This window comes from Corvus kubaryi, unplaced genomic scaffold (assembly GCF_017639235.1).
Source record: "Corvus kubaryi isolate FWS band 111438036 unplaced genomic scaffold, C.kubaryi_AGA036_p1.0 71, whole genome shotgun sequence".
NCBI classification, from domain to species: Eukaryota; Metazoa; Chordata; class Aves; order Passeriformes; family Corvidae; genus Corvus; species Corvus kubaryi.
In genome coordinates, this window is record NW_024582059.1 from 407,537 (window position 1) to 426,221 (window position 18,685).

General features: G+C 50.9%; 2 protein-coding genes across 4 annotated transcripts in view; one reads left to right on the forward strand and one right to left on the reverse strand.

The window, feature by feature from the left end:
- CUNH4orf54 (chromosome unknown C4orf54 homolog) lies at nt 1-10,767 on the reverse strand. Its single transcript, XM_042050033.1, has 2 exons — nt 8,074-10,767; nt 1-3,667 (listed from the first exon to the last, which is right to left on the reverse strand). The coding sequence occupies exon 1, from the start codon at nt 10,765-10,767 to the stop codon at nt 8,083-8,085; it is 2,685 nt and encodes an 894-aa protein (XP_041905967.1). The 3' UTR covers nt 1-3,667; nt 8,074-8,082.
- Nucleotides 10,696-18,685, forward strand: part of DAPP1 (dual adaptor of phosphotyrosine and 3-phosphoinositides 1) — a 55,095-nt gene continuing 47,105 nt past the window's right edge. For all 3 annotated transcript variants that reach the window (XM_042049744.1, XM_042049747.1, XM_042049746.1), the window contains exon 1: nt 10,696-11,055. In XM_042049744.1, coding sequence (XP_041905678.1) covers nt 10,778-11,055 — 278 coding nt within the window. In that variant the 5' untranslated portion in view covers nt 10,696-10,777. The remainder of the gene's footprint in view (nt 11,056-18,685) is intronic.

Sequence of the window (18,685 nt, forward strand, 5' to 3'; positions counted from 1 at the left end):
TTACTTGCAGTGTATCTTTTACTGAAAAATACATTTTATTTATCATAACATTCGAGGAAAAAAACAAACCCCAACATAATACAAATGCCAACTCATTCAGTTACAAACTTTGGTACTTGGAGGTTTCAGACAGTCTGTTCTCACATGGCTGTGATGCACTGAAGTGTTCCCACTGTGCAATTCCCGGAGCGACTCTGCCGTCCTTCAATCCCAGGCCCACGGCATCCTGCAGCGGGATCACTTCGGGTTTCAGCCACACACTTGCCACAGTGTTGTCTACAATGAGAGCAGGTCAAAGAGTCCATTTCTCTCCAGTTATACATCTTCTTTTTCTTAATTCTTCCTCCACAGGCAACAATCATCAACACGATGCGTTCACAGCAGTTTCCCCTTTGCCTTACAGCCCACCCCTCTCTCATCAGACATACCACCCACATCCTCTTAACAATCATTATCCTTACTTCACATTTGCACTTTTCAATATCTTTACACCGATAACTAACCCACTCCTTTTAAAAATGAGAGGAAAAAGAAAGGGGCGGGGGAAAATAAAGAAGAAATTTAAAAAAAAAAGGAAATAGGTGAAAAAAAAGCACAAGCATTTTTGAAGTATGTGTTCTCGGGTAGCCACAAGTTAATGGCAATATATAAGCGTAAGGAATGACACTTTGGCCATCAACACTAAAGAATAAAGGTAGCTTTGAATACAGACAAGGGGGAAGAACACCCCACACAACCCATAAATACATTTCAAATCATTCACCAGTTGATTCACCAAGGGCTAAATGTGATACTGAGTGAAACCAACCCTGTTGCAAAAGACCAGAACAACATTCTGGTGCATCACTCCAGTCCTACTCAAACTTTTAATTGGATCCTGACCTAAAATGCATGGACAGTTTGCTGGTGCAGCCCTCAAACCCTGACAGCAGGGCTGGGAGGGAACTTGAGTGGTGCACAGGATTTTGTCTTGCTTTGCACATGGGGTGAATTTCAGCTGTAACATACTATGACTGCACCGTGAAACATATAATACTAGCAGCTTGTGAGCCCTGACATGGAGGGCTTGACTCTAATCCAAGATATGTGGTTACACATCACCCCATCCACTGGAGAAATTCACCACTGGGTATACATGGAGGAGCACCATATTACCAGAGCTTTCTTCTGGTGACCTTTTGTGGCATTATCTGCTGAGTCCGGCTTGACTCAAGCCCAGAGCTCGGGTTCTCTAAAGCGAAGAACATGGTGCTCGGGTCTGCAAGGCACTCAGCACTCTGGGATGAGTTCAGCAAAGCTTTGCATAGATGGGGGAAGGAAGAAATCCTTCCACTGAAGTCCCCAGGAATCGGAAGATATCTGAAGTTGGAGATGCATGTGAAGGCTTTGCTAGGTCTGCGAAGAGAAGCACCTTGCAAAACTGACCCCTTGATGCAAACATGAAGTCTCTTTAGTAACAGACAAAATCAAGTAAACACTGTTTGACATTAGGATTGACACATTCCACTGAAGTAATCTCCCCTGAGAAAATAAATAGCTGTTGGTATTCCCTCATTTTATTGCTTTCATCTCCACAGACAATGGGAAAAAAAAAAAAAAAACCTGCAAAATTTTCCTCCAACAAATACATGTTGAAATCCTGGGCACTTGCTTTCAATGCATTTTTTTTTTTTCCTTTCAAGTACACCGGGTGAAACTGTAAACCTGAGGTTGTGTGTGCAAACCTATATCTTGTAAACTGCAATGTGAAACTCTGCTCCGAGCACCGATATAGGAAAAGGTAGGACAGGAACATTTTGGAACAGGGATGCTAGTATTATACTGGACGTCTTGCACACGTGTGTGTCACAGGGGACCATCTACTCTGGTACCTGCACTGTCCTGCAGTCCCAAGTACTGTTCTGTTTAACACTGATACTCTAATCACAACACCTATGGGCTTATCGGTCATGAGAAAGGTGGAGAAGCATCATTTCCTTTAAGAGGCAGTGAGCCCGAATCCCAGTGGGAAGTTAAAGCTTGTAATGCACAGTGTACAGCTGAAGAGCACAGGGATTAGCCTTAGATGGTATGTGCTCTAGCTGGGCACACCAAGCTCTTTGAAAAGGATTAGAATATTCATTGGATTTTCACAATGATGAAAATGAGTGAGGAGATACATGAGAAATCACTCGCTATCTGCATGCTTGCAGTGCATTTCATCCTGAGGGCAATTACAATTTGTGCCTGTAAACAAATAAATTGCACTGAAATACCATCTCACACATATGGTTAAAGACAGTTCTACCTGAGTTTCCCACACCTTGTGAGTTACTCAGGAAAATGAAAACCCAGGGCTTATTTTAGAAATGGGAAACACTGAAACTTCCCCAGCTGCAGGAAACCTCGAGAACAGGTGGTGGAAAATCCTGCCTGTGGGCAAATTGCTTAAGTATAGACTTTTGAGTTTTGCATTTAGACTTTAAAATTCTAATCTGTTACCTCAAGAAAGCTTTACGTTATATAATTTAGGTTTGCTCTTACATTTATGTGCTTCCCAAAGTGCTTCACTGAACTGAAATTTTGGGCAGTGAACAGACTATTGTATTTTAGTTTTACTGTCATAATAATTCTCTTTTGCTGAGACACACTAGTTACTGGTAACAAAACAATCAGTTTGAGCAGAGTTGGACATACAAATCACTGCAATTTCGCTAATCTTATTTTATATTTTTTTGTTCAAAAGATAAATATTTTCTTAGCAAATTGTAATTGTAGCCCTCAGATAAACCTGTCAAACAACAGCTAAAGAAACAACTAAGTACTATTGAGGCTGTAACATTAAAAAATTCCTCTCACAGGGCATTGTTTTCAACAATGTTGCAATTTAAGGAAGAATAGACATCAGTCTTAAAGAAAAATAAATGCTGCTCTCTCCTTTAGAACCAGGATTTTAAAATATTACATTCAATTTCTGGTTTCCCAGTATTTAAACACTGTCATAATTAAGGCAACTTGTGATGTTCAATGCAGTACAGAGGAGCAAACAAAAAATGAAAGCAATCAAATGTGTTTTCTGACATTTACACAGTTTGTTTTGAACCATGCCAAAAAACAAACACTAAAGATAAATTTAACACTACAGCTCTCTTCATTTGCAATTCCAAGTGAGAAGTACAGAGTACAAAAAACCATCTGATTGCAAATTGTGACTAAAACCTATATGGAAGACCCTCATTTACTGCAGTAGGAGAGAGCTGAGGGCTTTATTTTTGAAGAGCTGCAGGGCTGCACTGGATCATCACAACACGCTCCGGGGACCTGAATGAAGCTGTGTGTAGATCCACACTGCAACACTGCTGCACTTACACCCTGCATTTTACAAACAGCTGTAGTGGCATCACTACCACTGGCTACCAGCACAGAGGCAATGTCTAAAGCCTGCAGATCAGCTTCAGTACAAAAACAACTTTGCACAAAATACTGCAGTAATTTAGTGTTGCTCACATAATTAAATGTAGGCATACTCCAAAACAGGGGGGCATTTAGGGGAAAACAAGAAACTTACATGCTTGTTTTGTATGAAGCAAAACACTTGAGAAAACTGTAGAAGCAGTTTTTAGGATTAATGTTGAAGAGTTAAAAAGTGTATTTCAAATTAAAGAAGCATAATTCTTCTTCCTTATCCCTGTGGAAAAACAAACAAACAAAACCAGAAAGGCATCATTAATACAGATTGTTAGAGAGCTGCCACAACAATCTGAACAACCTCTACTCCTCTGGAGAAGTGCATAAATACCTCCTTTGTCATCACACTATTCTTGCTACTCATGTCCTAAGCTACTGCCAACAATCAGACAACAGCACCCAACTTCTTAAAATGAGTCAGTGGTCGGGAAGCCCTGTTTTTTTGAGCAGAACCCATCCTTTCTGCTCAAGGTGTGGAACATGCTGTGCCTTACAACCCCACAGCTCCTGGCAGACTGGTCCTGGGGAACCCCACGGACCTAGGTGGGAAGAAGGCAATGTGACCTAAGCAGGATTTGAGCGATGCATCTGCTCAGTTAAAGAGCTGGGCACTTCCCTCACCAACACAGCATCCAGCATGGAGTATGTCAGGAAAAGGGAAACAACCCCTACCCACATGCTCCAAGATTCGTGGAGTTAAGACTTAAATACTAGCTCAGGAAATCATCGTGGGGAGGAGGAGTCATTAAACTCACCATTAACTTTTACTGGTATCAAGGCTAAGCACTATTGAAACGTTTCCTAAGTAGCCTCAGTTTTGAACACAAGGGCATGCTTATTTCCGTTTGTAGACTGACTTACTAGATCAAATGTTGAAGCCTATTTGGTTCTAGGAATATTCCAGTATTTCCCACTAAAACTGGATAAATTCTTTACTAAATTCTCAGCAAAGGCATCAGCAAAAGTAAATCCTTTGTACTGCATCTTACACTGTAAGTTGACTTCTTGACTTAGTAATGTAGAACATACATCCTGCTGAACAGGGAACAATTAAAACAAAGTTTAAAAATATCCATTTATGAGCCTTTAAAATAATTTTTATATGCTATTCACACATAAATAATTTTTAAAGGCAGGCATAGATTATCTGATAGCAATTAGGAAGAAAACACAGCTAATACGTATATTGGTGTATATGATCCTGTAACTATAAGGTGTTTATGCTCATGTTTAAACAAAACAGTAAAAAATACCCTTCTAATATTGGCAGTACAATTTACTACAGTTGCTTTCTACTTTGCTACCTGTTCTTTCCTCAGAAATAGTAATGAGTATTTTGGACCAACCCACTACACTAACACAAGGCAGCAACTCCACAGAGTATAATGTGGTAATAGATAAAAAAGTTAAAAATGCATTTTCAGTCATTTCTGCTGGGAATGAGCTGCTGTCAGGCAGTCCACTCACTACGTGTTGGTGCCGTCTAGGCTTGGATGCAAGTTTATTTGAACTGAGAATTAGCATCACTTCTTTCCTGTATCAAGAAAGAAGTGCAGCAGGCAAGAACGATGTTGCTAAAGCTCCCCCATCTATGGTGAGTGAAGCAGAGCAGGAAGAGAAGCAACCATATGATATTGCCCAGAAACGTGCACATATTTTCTACTATTTTCTGCATATCAAAAACTTAAGAATAGTTCAGAAATGGCAGCTTGGATCTTGTCAGAACACAAACTGATGGGATCCATTTAATCCCAATGATTGTGCAGAAAAGAGCACCAGATACAAAAGGAAGTGCTGGAAGAGCAGTAGATGTGCAGAGGATTTGGTGCCAACACCACCACGGGCATCACACCATCACCAAAGATTCAAGTCACACTGACCCCCCAGAGGTGACAGAGACCAAGATGGAGCAGTCCTTAACACAGTGATACAGTTTGTGAATGAAGATGTGAAAGAAATAGAGCAAAGAAGGGAAGAAGACAGCATGTGCAGTGCAGAAAGAAATTCAGGCGTGGAGAAAAAGAGAATTCATTCAGCTCCTTTTGCCTAGTAAAAAAACAAAGACCTGAAGGGACAGTGCTTTATTCAACTCCCACACTCAAAGGATGAAATCTGGCTGGTTTAAAATCCATTTTAGGATCTGCACAGCATTGCTGAAACCAAAAAAACCCTGGTCTGATGTGAAAGCAGCTGGAATCAAAAAAGTTAATAACAATTCACCCTTCGATTCACATGAAATTATACTGCTGTTCTTGTTAGGGGAAAAACACCACCCCAAGCAAACAAATCTTTTTCATTAGGAATGGAATGACAAAAGAGATTGAGGAAAATAATGGAAAGCAAAAGACAAAGTAGATAATAAAAGAGAGAAGAGGAAAAATTATCCACAGGGACATGAAAGTTAAGTAGGTAAATGAAAATAACAGGAAGAAGAAGGCTATAGATGTGATTCCCCTCTGGCATATACCTACTTTTCCACTGAAAGAGAAGATAGATGAGTCCAATGACTAGTTAAATACATCCTGCACCATGCAGTTAAAATTATTTAAGACTGCCAGAACAGGTCAAGGAAAAAAAAAGTACATCCATTGTCCAGCAGCAGGACACCTCCCTCAGCAGGTCTGAGACAGCCCGGAGGGCGCATCCCTGTCTGCATTAGACAACGAGCACCTCAGCATGTTCAAACATTAAAAGAATGGTAAAATTAAACTAAAGCCTGCATGCTGCTGAATGACCTTCTGTACTGAGTATGCATGTTTTTACATCACCAGTCTTTTGGGGCAGCTTTCACACAGTTTTGTAGTGGTAGAGCTCTGACACGGCACAACCAAGCGGAGCTTCTGTTTTAACTTCACCAGTGAGAAAGAGCAATTTGCTGAGAGCATCACCTGCTTCCCCAGGCACCGAAGGCAAGCTAAGTATGTGATAACAGGACAACCCTCTAGGAGGGGCAAGGCACACCAGGAAATATGATGGTTTTCACTTTTAAAGAGTGGTACAAGAAAAGCTAGAGGTTTTTGTTTAAATAGCTACTGTTACAAATACAACTATTATATACTCTGCCTTTTCAAAAACGTCAAGTCTCTAATCTGAAATCTAGCAAATCCCTTCTGCTAGCAGTCTCAACTCAGCCTCCAGACCAAATGAAAAATCATCAACTACTTTTTGCAATTTTATCTAGATTCTCTATGAAGACTTTACTGGCAAGATGAACTCAAGTAGCACAGCAGAGCTCAAGTTAAACTGGCATGTTGCCTGTCCTGAGTGACCCATAAGGCCCAATGAAAACAACTTCATCCACAGCCACGATAAAAGAATGGAACTTTCAAGATAAAATATTTACAAACAGAGAAGTAAGTGCATAAATCCCATTGACAAGGTTTCATTCAACAAATAATCTACTATGCAGTAGTAATGATGCAAACTGAAAAAATATTAAAACAAAATAAATAACCCAAGAGCTGGCAGACAAAATTTACCCTCAAGCATGCAGCTGGACAAAGCTCAGTGCAAACTGGTGACAAACCCAAACCTCTGACTGTTGCCACTCTTCCACTCTTTCTCTTTGCCCTTTCACATACACCAAAAAACCAACTCTGCGAGTCTTTGGTAAGCAACAGATTGGGCAGCTCTGCACGCGGTAAAGATGAGCCATGCATTCTAATGCAAGAGGCAGAAGGAGCAGTGACACCAATCCTCAAGGCACTTTTGTAATATTTCAGGTCTTTCAAAATGAAATGTCATCGTTCCTTGGTTATTTTGCACAAGACATACTGCACCACACTTGTTTCACTGCATGCTGTATGCCCAGTCCTGTGCTCTCCTCCTTGCTCCAGGACAGGTACTCAGTGCCCCTGCACACACATCCCTGAATTTGGAGGGTTACAGCCCCAGGTAACTGGACACTGTCAGGACAATGGCACTCCAAGCTTGGAGCTGCTGTGTAAAACTGTGCTTTGCAGCGGTGCCCCTGGGAGCCTTCCTGCAGCACAGGCAGCTGTGGGTACCTCTGCCCCTGCCAGCAGCCCCATGGTTCCAGGAGAGCACACCAGGGACTGCTACATGCATCCTGCTCCCTCACCCCACTAACAAAAAGGACCCAAAGTATGGGCTTGCTTCCATCAGACCCCTCTCCCACTCTTCTTGAGGGAGGGGAGAAACAGGTTCAGGGGAGAGAGGTGCTCACCTCCCCTTGGGAGGAAGAGGTGAGAGGTGAGACAAGAGGAGGGTATGTTGCCAGGGTGAAGGGGCTCTTCCATGGCTTGCAAGATTGGTCCAGATGATGGATCCAGACAGAGATGCCCAACCACACTCCCAGCGTCGGGAGCAAAGGGAGGTGCCCCAGCCATGGGGCTGCACAAATACAGGCTGTGTGATGAGCAGCTACGGTGTGCTTCTCTGAAACTGCAAAAATAAAGAAGCTCCAAGGAATACTGCTCCCACGGGTGTGCCTAACTCTATTCTATCTGTGTGTTCTATCTGTATTTTACATCCTGGTGAGGGCCCCTTTGTCGACCCTCTCTCCCCTGAGAAGAAGCTGTGGCACCACTGTCATTTGGCCATTAACCCGGTCTGCCCTGACCCATCACCGGTGACTGCCGTGCCGGCCAGGCAGCACCTACTCACCCGCGCTCTTCACCGGTGCTCCACCACGAAGCGCATGGTGGTGCCGTCGAAGGAGGGCGGCGCGACGATCCGCGGGCCGGTGGCCGGCGCTGTGATGCTGATGACCGGCTTCGCCTCGGCTGCCCCGTGCCGCGGCGGCGGCGGGCCCTTGCTGGTAGCAACGTAGTAGGGACTCTCGGCAAAAGCTGTCTCTGGCGCGGCGGGACTGCCAGGCTCTGCCGGGGCACTGCCATCGCTGCCCGGGTGGGACAGCGGCTGCTGCAGGGCACCGGAGGGCAGCACGGTGGCGGCGGGCAGGAGCCCGGGGTAGAGCATGTAAGTGGCGCCATAGGCGCCGGCATTGAGAGCAAGGGGCGAGAGAGGCAGCGGGACAGGAGCGACGGCCGGCTGCTGGGGCACCGGCACCTCCACGTACTGCCCGGTCTCGGGGTCGAAGAGGCGCCGCTTGAGGGGCTGCTGCACAGGCGTGTCCACCAGGTAGTACTGCCCGGTGCTCACGTCCAGCAGCACCTTGCGCTGCGTCTGCGGGAAGGGCTCGGCCGCTGTAGCCGCGGCGGGCACGGAGGGCGAGAAGCAGAGCAGCGGCGGCGGCGCGGCGCCCGGCAGGGCGGCGAAGGGCAGCGGCGGGCGGTACAGGGCAGCGGGCGGGCCCTCGGCAGGCGGCGGGGCGGCGGCGGGGGGCTCTTCGGCGGGTGGGGGTCCGGGCGGCGGTCTGGGGCTGTCGGAGGGCTTGGCCGTGCCGAAGGGCTGCAGGCTGCACAGCGCCGCCGCCGACGCCGGGCTGGGGCGGACGCCGCCGCCCGCCGCCGCCCCCGGGGACGGGGGGGAGCCGGGCTCGGTGGCCGCCTTCAGCGGCAGGGACAGATAGTTTCCGCAGTCGGGGCCGCGCTCCGCATCGCCGCCGCCGCCCGCGGGCAGCCGAGGGGAGCGCGGCGGTGCCGGGCCCCGCAGGCCGCCCTCGGAGGGGGGCTTGGCCGGCGCGGGGGCTGCAGCTCCCCCCGCCCCGCGGAGCGTGAGGAGGGCGCGGGGAGCCGGCGGGCCGCGCTGCCGCTGCCGGGCCAAGCTCTCGAAAGCGGCCGCTTTGGCCGAGACCTTGTCGGCGGCGCTGTTGGAGGGGCGGCGGGGCAGCCGCTCGCTGCTCGGCCCCTTGCCCGACGGCTCCTCCGCCTTGTCCGCCGGCGGCGGCGGGGGCGGAGCGGCAGCGGGTCGGGACCCGACGCCCCGCTCCTGGCTGGCGATAAGGGAGAGGACGTGGCTGTCGGTGATGGGCAGAGGGTCGCTCTTGCGCTTCCACTCGCGCTTGTTGAAGCTGTATAGCTCCTCCATGCTCCGCACCGCCGCCGTCAGCTTCTCCAGCGCGTTCTGCACCGGCGCTGCCTTGCTTTCCTCTCGCGGGTCCTCCTCCGGTCCCCGGCCCTTCTCGGCGGGCGGCGGCGGGGGCTGGTGCCGCCAGGGCGCGGAGGATTTGGAGACGATCTTGAGCACGGCCGGCTGGCGAGCATCGCTCTTGTTGGGGGCGATGGTGGCCACTGGCAGCCTGCCCGAGGTGCGGTGCACCAGGACGGTGCCCTCCGGGGGGCAGGCGGGCGCCCTGCCCGACGCCTTGGCCCCCGCCTCGGTGGGCTTGGTGCCGGTGTGGCCGACCGCCTGGCAGGTGATGACCACGGGGGAGAGGGACCGGGGGACACCGGCGATGACCAGCTGCTGCCGGGGCTTCTGCTCCGGGCCGCCTTGCTCGGAGGTGCCGCTGCCCTTGTCGCTGCTGTTATCCCCCGAGTCAGCGCTGTAGGAGCTTTTGATGAGTTTCCGCACGTCCCGCACCTGGTGGAGGATGCCCTGGGCTCTGTACTTGCTGTCCCTCACGTCGCGCACCAGGAACTGCGGCACTTTGTCGGGGCCGTCGCCGGCCTTGAGAGGCTTGAGCGGCTGTCCCCTGCCCTCGTCCGGCGGTCGGCCTGCGATCTGCGGCGTCAGCAGCTGGGCGATGCTGAAAGCGGCGTCCCGGGGCTGCTGCAGGCTGCCCAGGCTGATCTTGATCTCGGGGGCTTTGGGCTTGGCGGCGGGGGGAGAGGTGGCGGCGGAGCCGGCGGCGGGAGAGGAGGCGGCGGCAGCCGCGGCGAAGCACTTGGTGGCCCGCTTGCCGGGTTCCTTCTCCCGAGGAGTGTGCTGAATGGCGGGGACGAACAGGCGGGACATCTTGGTGGACTTGCCGGCAGAGATCTCACCCAGGTCGGCTCGCCAGTCGTGCTTGGGAGACAGTTTCAGCTTACCGACGGGCGCCCTCTCTTCTTTCCTTTCCGCCTCCCGCTCCTTCCAGGACCTGAAGGCACTGTTCTGGCTGCGGAGGAAGGTGGCCTTGATGGCCTCCGAGGCGCTGCGCTTCACCTCGCACAGCTCCTCCGACAGCGCCCGGTCCAGGCTGCGGTTCCCCTCGCGGGGCGTCGACGCCTTGGAGGCCGGAGACCGGCCCCCGCCGCCCTCGCCCGCATCCTCCGCCGGCGCCGCGGTGCAGTCCGAGCCGCCCTCCGAGAGCCGGGAGCTCTGCCGCTGCACGCCACCCTCCCGCTGCCGCTCCCGACCGGCGCTGCCGCCGCCGCCGCCGGTGGGCTCCGGCTCCCGGCCCGCGCCTGGCCCGGTGTAGGAGGTGTCGGTGATCTCGCCCCGCTCCATCTTGAACTCGTGCTCCAGCTGCATCTTCTTGGAGATGACATTTTTGAGGAGGCTGGAGGCGAACCTGGACTTCTTGTTGGACCCCTTCCCGCCGCCCTCCGCAGCCGGCGGCTCTCCGGCCTCGGCGGCATCGCCGAGGTCCAGCAGGGTCACCACCCGGGAGCCCGCCCGCAGCCGCCGCGGCGTCTCGACGTGGGCGATCTCCCCATCGAGCTTGCTGACCACGAACTCAAGGGCTTTGGTCTGCGAGCGGCCGGAGCGCAGCAGGCTGGGTTCGGCTCTCGGCCCCAGACTGCCGCACTTGAGGTCCAGGTAGGTGGACCAGCGGTTGATGCCCAGGGCATTGTCGGACAGGGAGGCGGAGGAGGCGCGGGAGCCGGGGCGCAGGGTGTCGAAATAGGGGTACGCCAGGCTGCGGAAAGCCCTGGCCGTAAGGTTTCGCACCTCTTTGTCGGCATCGTCTAGCTCGCTGACGGCGCTGGAGGCGCCGCTCGAGTGCTCCCCTGCCCTGGCGGCCCCGCACCGCGTCTGCAGCCGCGCGGGCACCGCGATGAACTTTTTCGCGTGGTCGCGGACCGCATCCTGTTTTAAACTCGCACTGCGGTCGGGAGCCGCGGCGACACGGAGACTCATGTCGCCTTCATGCTTGGCAGCGTAAACAGTGTTTTGCTTTCCGTGCACGTTGCTAGACTCATTTATAGCCCGGGAAGCGGCTTTGATTGATAGGAGAAGCTGGGCGCCCGGGCTCCCGCCGGGGCGGCCAGGCTGCTTGGACCGGCTCTCCCCCGAGCTGGCGCGCTTGTCCCCGCCGGGGGTGTCGTGTTCGGAGGTAAGGCTGACGATCTCGGTGCTGCTGGTGTTGTCGATGCTGTCCGTCTGGTTGTTGGGGTCGCTGGTGGTCGTGCTAAGGTAGCAGCTATTCTCCTCCTCCTCCGTCAGCGTGTCCCCCGGGGTCTCGTCGCTCCCGAAGGAGGCGTAGTCAACGAAGGAGTAGATCACGTTGTTATCCTCGAAGTCCCAGCGGGCGGCCAGCCCCGCGTCGAAGTCCATGTCGTGGTCCACCTCGCTCAGCTGGATTTCCTGCGTGCTGATATAGTGCGCCTCGTCGCGGCCGCCGCCGGGAGGGGTGCCCGGGGGGGCGCCGGGGGGAGTCGCCTTGCGCCCCGCAACCTCATCCTCCACTTCGCTTTCGTAGCCGAAGGAGGACGAGGAGGTTTTGCCCTCCGTCGACAGCGGGTCGCCCATTGCGGGAAAGTCGTCCGCCTTGGTCACGGGCGAAGGGCAGGAGGAGGAGGAGGACTCCGGGCAGCCCCCCGCCTCCGGCGTCCCGCCGCTCCCCGCGACTTCCCCGGAGCCGGTGTCAGCACCGCATGCCGCCGCGGAAGGAGGGCGATCCCGCCCGTGGTCCAAGGATGCTGGTCCCGCTTCCTCCCCCGGGGGTCCGCCGCTCGCCGACCCGCCATCCCCGGTCCCACCGGCTCCCCTGTCCAGTGCGGGACCGGCCGCTCCCTCCGCGCCGCCGGCCGGGGCCAGTTCGGGGTTCTGGCTGGTCTCCTCCGGCCCCTGTGGCGAGCCGCAGATCTCCACGTACACCGCCTCCTCCTCCTCCTGGATGGGCGCCCCCGGGCTGGGGTTCGGGCTCGGGCTGGTGCTCGCGCCCCGTTCCGCCGCCGCGCCCTCCGGGCCGGCTCGGGGGCTGGCGGGCCGCTGGCCGGGCGCGTCCATGCCGGGGCCGTCGGGGCGCGGCAGTGGCCCGCGGGGGCGGGCAGGCACGTGCCGGCGGGGACGGGGGGGCAGCAGCCGCCCACGCCCTCCCTTCCCTTCCCCTCCCCTCCCGTCCCCTCCTCCGCCCGGCGCGCCGGCTCCCGGCCCGGGCGGGCATCGCCGCCGGGGGGCGGAGGGGTCGGGCCGGGCTCAGCTCACCCCGCAGCCCACCGCGACACAGGGCAGGCCGTCCGGCCACCGCGGGGGAGCTGGCCCCGCACATCCCGGGGCGGGCCCAGGTTGTCCGCGTTTTCCGAGATGGGCCTCACTCGGGCGGCCCCAGGCTCGCATTATACATAGAGTTGGCGTCACTTAGGCCGGCTGAACGAAATCCTATTTTAAACGTCTGTGTTTGCCGGAATAAAGGCGCCCGGACGCCCCTTGGAAGGGGAGAGCTGCCCATGCCTGCAAAGATGCTGCGACTGCCCAGCTCCCCGGGGAGCTGACGGCACCGGCTGGAGGAGACAAACTCCCAGGGCACCGGCTGAGTGCGCAGCTTGTCAACAGCAAGTGCACCCTCGTTCCACAAGCAGCAGTGGCTAAACAGCTATTTTCTTCCTTAAACTCTCCCCCTGCACCCTGTGTCCCCACTTGCAAGAGGTGTGGTTGTGTAGGGACACCCTATGGATGCCGGCCTGGCCCTGCACCTTCACAGTAGTCCAGAGAGCCACTGGTCTCCAAGAAATCTTTCTCTTTCCAAGAAAAGCCGGTTTAGACACACCCAGCACCTAAGACCTATTAATAGGCATTTCTATGGCATGCCTGACCTTTGGTGGCTGAGAGCTTTACTGAACAGTCCCCAAGAATCACACGCCAAAAATCACTCCAGCACCATGGAAGTTTTGAAAAGGGAAGCTGTTAAATGCCAAGGAGGAGAAATGAAGGAAAGGAAGCAATGATGAGGAGCAGCTCTCAGGTATACAATGCAGACAACATCCTAAATTTACAGCTTAAAAAACAACACCCAAGTTTGCAGCATCTGAACACTTAGGTGAGGAAGCTGTAGGTAAGGAAGCTGTTAGGCTGGTAACACTGAACTGAGATGGGAGTGAGTTGTGGAAATCCCTAAAGCCATTACCAGGATCCAGGACCTTACAGCTGCATACACTGGCATGGTGTGCATCTCTGCCACAGATGCCACAAGGATGGAGGAACCAAGAGGCAAAGCAGATGCCATCCCAGAACTCTTCCCAGCACTGTCTGTGCCAAAACGAGGGTTTCCTGGTGCTCCCAGCTCCTCATCCCACTCTGTAGCCAGGCTGCTCTGCTGCCATCCTCCCCATGAGGTTGCATTGTTCCTGCTGCCTCCAGGAAAAATGACCTCCCTTCTTTACTGAACCCAAGCGGAGCCTTGTGAGGCTCCCTGCAGCAAGGGCAGGTTCACAGCCCGTTTCAGCTAAGGGTCTCTTCTGCCTGGAGGAAAACAAGTGAGGTGGCTCCAGTTTTTAGGACCCTACATAGATACATGGTCGTTTCTTAGGCTGCAGATTGACAGGATGGAAAATACTCCTGAAGCACCATGTGATACTTTAACAGAAAGACACATCCTCCAAACTTGGAGGGTTTGGAGCAAGTCAGGTCACGTGCAGTGAGGCTCTCCCCAAGCAGCATGGATATCTGATTCTCATCCTTGCTGAGCCTGTCCTGCCTCCATTTTACTGTTAATAAGAAACTGGGCACCAGCTTTTATGACTATTAGGCTTCCTCAGCCTTTATCTTAGCCCAGGTTTATGTAGCTTCAACTCCCCTGGCACACACAGCAACCGTGCTTCTCAACAGAGCTGTGGTAAATGGCATCATCATCCCTAAACAGCTTCACTGGGTTTTGTGTCCCATCCACACATATTACAGGCTTGCCTCTCTGTCTCAAGCAGCCACAATAAAATCATGACATAACTAGAGAAAGACAATGTTTTAGCACATTATTAAGAGGCATCTTGGTTTTAATTAATGATGGGCTAAGAGTAGATGCTCAGATACAGTCCTTTCCAAATGCTTGGGATGCTGAGGAATGTGTTTTAAACCCTGATCATTCATTGTACTTGGGTGACTGCTGGCAGCTGTAGCAGCCTGGCCTTCTGCTCTACCTCTGCCTTCTACCAGATGCCTCCTCTCAAGCAAGGTCTCCACCCCAAGTTCTCAGTGCCCCCACACTCTGATCTCCCAAACCAGGGTCTCGGGTGTCAGTGTCTCACACCTTACTCTCCTCTCCATTGTTTGGTTTTCCTGCATTAGGAGTACACAGTGAATCATATCTTTGCTCCCCAAACCTGCACAAATAAAAGTGGTGGTGTTTTTTTGAGTTGTAACAGTTGTTCATGTATTCCTGCCAAGATCCCCAGACAAGATCCCCACCAAAATGAGCGTCAAAACTTGACTCTTTATTTATCTATTTTCACAGTCTAGTTTCTAGCTGTGGTCCTGAGATGGTTGTTTCTGCACTTTTCCTTTGGTGATATCTTGATCTTAATCTACTCCATCTTACAAACCTAGGCAATGACTCTCAACACTGAGGCTGAAACCATAATGGAGCACTCTTATATGTATGTTTATAACATACTTATATCTCCAGCACAGGGAATTTATGCCCCTGGTGACAAAAATACATACATAAAATCCACACCTGTTCTTCTCCACTTTCAGTCATGGCAAGCCCTGGAGGCCTGCATGCCTTAGGCAGTCAGATCAGGGTGTTTCCCGTGGCACTAAGACATTGCTACAGGGTACAGAGCCACACAAATCCTAATGCCATTTGTAAAAAGCAGATCTCTGACATCCAGCTTAAGTGCTCTAATCACTGTGTGGCATTAGAAGAGCAGGGGAAAATGAGAAGGATTTCCTCCTCTTTTTTTTTGTATCAGAAATTTCTGCACTGATGCGGCGCCAGGTCCTCAGAGATGCTTTGCTGCAAGTCTGGCCCTGAGCAAAGCATAAAAGTCCATGGGGTTTAGGCTTAATGCCTTCTCCCCAGCCTTTCCTCTTAGCTACCATAGTGTCAGCTTTTGTAAAGCCTGTTTTGGAGGTGTCTAACAGCCTCTGTGCATCGCATCCAAAGCTTGGGTGCACAACTTGAACCCGGGGCTGACTCCCCAGGACTGCTCCCCTGTGGTGCTGCCTCACAAGGGATCAGAGTGCTCCAAAAGCTTTGCAGATGATTTGGGGTTTAAGTTTTTTTCTGTGTCTCTTAGAGTTGCCAGACAAACCCTACAGCAAGCAAAGGGATAGACCTGTTTGGTCACAGTAAAAAATGCACAGGAAAACTGCAGCTCCATCACATCTTCTTGCAAACACCAACTTCTTCTGTGCTGGCATGACATCTCCATTGATTAATAATCAGATCAATGTGATTTGCCTAATAATGTGGGATATAAGTAACTAACATGTCATCCTTATGACCCTAGCAATACTCAGCTGAGGCATGCAATAGCATCAATTACTCTCTTGTCGTTTCCACCTTTGAATCTGTCTCACTCACTAACGGCACCAAAGTCTAAGATTTCTGCATCCAAATCTGTCATGAAGTGTTATTGGAGCTGTCCTCAAAATCACAGAAAATCTGTATGTTTAATGTGTTTTGTAACATAGTAGGTACTCTACTTTTAATCTCTTTCTGGTAAAAATAACAACATACACTCTTAGCCACACTCTGACCTTTGCTCATACAGGTTAGGTCAGACAGGTAAAGGTGATGGGGAAAATGCAGGTAGGCTGAATTAGCTCTGCACCTTAAAAGACATTACTCATGGAAAGTAGCAGGGAAGTGGGATTTAAAAGGGATTCGAGAAGAGGCTCTTAAAAGTGGAATCAAGAGATGAAGAATGAGGCTAGGGAGACTGTAACTATATGGTTACATAGGAGACCATGCAGAGGAAGGCACAGGGTTTTTTCTTTGAACTGAGACAGGAAGGAACGTGAACAACTGGTGGGGGAGAATTTAGTTGAGCTTTCTCTGACTAGGGAAAGGTAAAATATTAATCTGTTAATTTAACTTTAGGAAATGTTAATACCACTTTATATATTTTAGTTCTTACAGTGTTAAGTCATCACAAAGGAGTTATAAAAATCAGACTCATACAGAAGAAAAATAAAAATATTATTTTTATGGAGAAGACAAACATGGTTCCAGTAACTAAGATGGTCTGCAGGAGAGGTTATGCTTCTCACAGGGAAGCCAATGTCTTTCACAGAAAGTAAGGAAGCAGCATAAGGGCTGTGTTAAATTCTGTGCATACAGCAAAGGATGCTCACTATAGGTTCAGAGAGAGATGAAGAATGATAGAGCCATAGGGAGAAGCTTTAATTTTCAGCTGATTATTCTCTTGAGTAGTATTTGAATACTGCTGGGTTCACTCAGTGATTTTTCTCTCAGTAGTTTTTCTGGTAACATTGCACATTGTCAAAGTGAACTCTCTGGTATACTTAATCTTTGAAATCAAAGCAAAAAATAGATTACTGAAGTTTAGATATGTGTGTGTGTGTGTTAAGGAGAAGGGAAAACTGAAAACAGCGCCCTGATTTTCTCTCAGGGCTAGTACCCAAGGAGGGAGCAAACACCACTGCGGGAAAGAAGAGGTGGATTTGTGGTTTAGCATCAAACAGTGAAGCCCAGTACACATTATAAATCTCCAAGTGCTACCAGATATGTTGAAAGGAAATAAAATACCCACACACATGTGTTGGTATGGAAGCTCTCTAGCAAAACAAAGTGGAAATAAAATGAGATTTTTGTAGCTTGCACTAAAATGGTGTTTCTTATGGCATTTAGCAAGGGACTGACTGAAAAAGTACTAGGCAAAAACTAAGTGAAAACCAGCACCTGGATGCCTCAATCCTTTCTCTCACTGAGACAATGCCAGTCAAGGGGATCTTTCCTCTTCCATCCCGAGCCCATTGAAGAGACTGAGGGGCTCTTCTAAACACTCAACCTGCAAATGTAAACCAAATGTGCGCTCCTTCCTGGCAGACCTCTCCCTCTCAGTGAGAGTCAGACCTTTCAAAAGAAACTCCAGAGCTGGGTGAATTTCAAGACCCTAGCCTGAGCGCTTGATCTTGCAGGATTCAAAGACCTTGGTGTGGCCCTCCAAAGGGAGGCCACTTTTCCTCCTAGGATGAGATAGGATCAAGTTCTGGCCACTGCCTTACGCTCTGCAGTGCATTCTGCGAGCAGCAGTGGCTGAAATGCTATGAAACAATAACCTCCCGCCCTCCCTGCAGCTCCCTCTGGCCCTTGCTGTAAGCAGCTCCTGCTGGATGCCTTTCAAGGTCTGCAGAAGATATGTATGTTTTTAAAACAGATCCTCCCCCTTGCTACCCATCCTTCTCTTCCAGACCCCAAAATCTCATGCCAAAACAAACAGGCAGGAACATAATCCCAGAACGAGTTGAGATTTCTCCCGTACTTTTCAGTCGTGCTGCAAACACAGTCTAAATATGCGTTCATGTATTTATGCGGGGTGTCTGCTACTCAGACAAAATAAATCAAATACTTGCTGAATTTTGTGCATGTCAGATTAAACTGTGTCTACAACGACAGTGATACAAGAGAATATTCTGGTAGCTGTTACATGTAGACAGCAATAGCACATGCAAACTGCGGGAATCTGTTGAATAAGACTAATTATAAACACTTTATTGCTTTCACAAACATCCTGGCCGGTGCCTGTCCAGCCTGCACTGACAAATTTCTGCCTGCAGAGACTTCATGGCTTCCCCAGGCCGTCTCCCTGGTACCTGATTGTCCATATACCATCAGAAAGATGGTCCTCAGGTCTATCTGGCTTCTCCTTGCAGTCAATCCATTATTTCTGCCACAGATGGAAGAAGATGATTCCCACTCTATGCTACAGGTTTTCTTCATAACTAAGGGTGACCAGTGTGCTTCCTTCAATCTCCAGCTTTCACTAGCCCTAGGCTCACTTTAACTTTACCTGTGGGACATACCAGCTACATCTCCCATCACTGCTCTTCAGATGTCCTTTAGCCCATCTGTACGTGCAGTGAGAAGAGGTGCCCACAAGAGACCAGGTGGAACCTCCCCTGTGGTAAGAAGAGGGATGGAATAATTTTGTGTCCTGCTCATCCCTCTCTGAGTAATGTCTGTTGTTGTCATGTTGGCATGGTCATGTCCTTCAGCTTGGGCCCTACCCTGAGCATGTTTTCCATTCTTCCTCTAGTTACT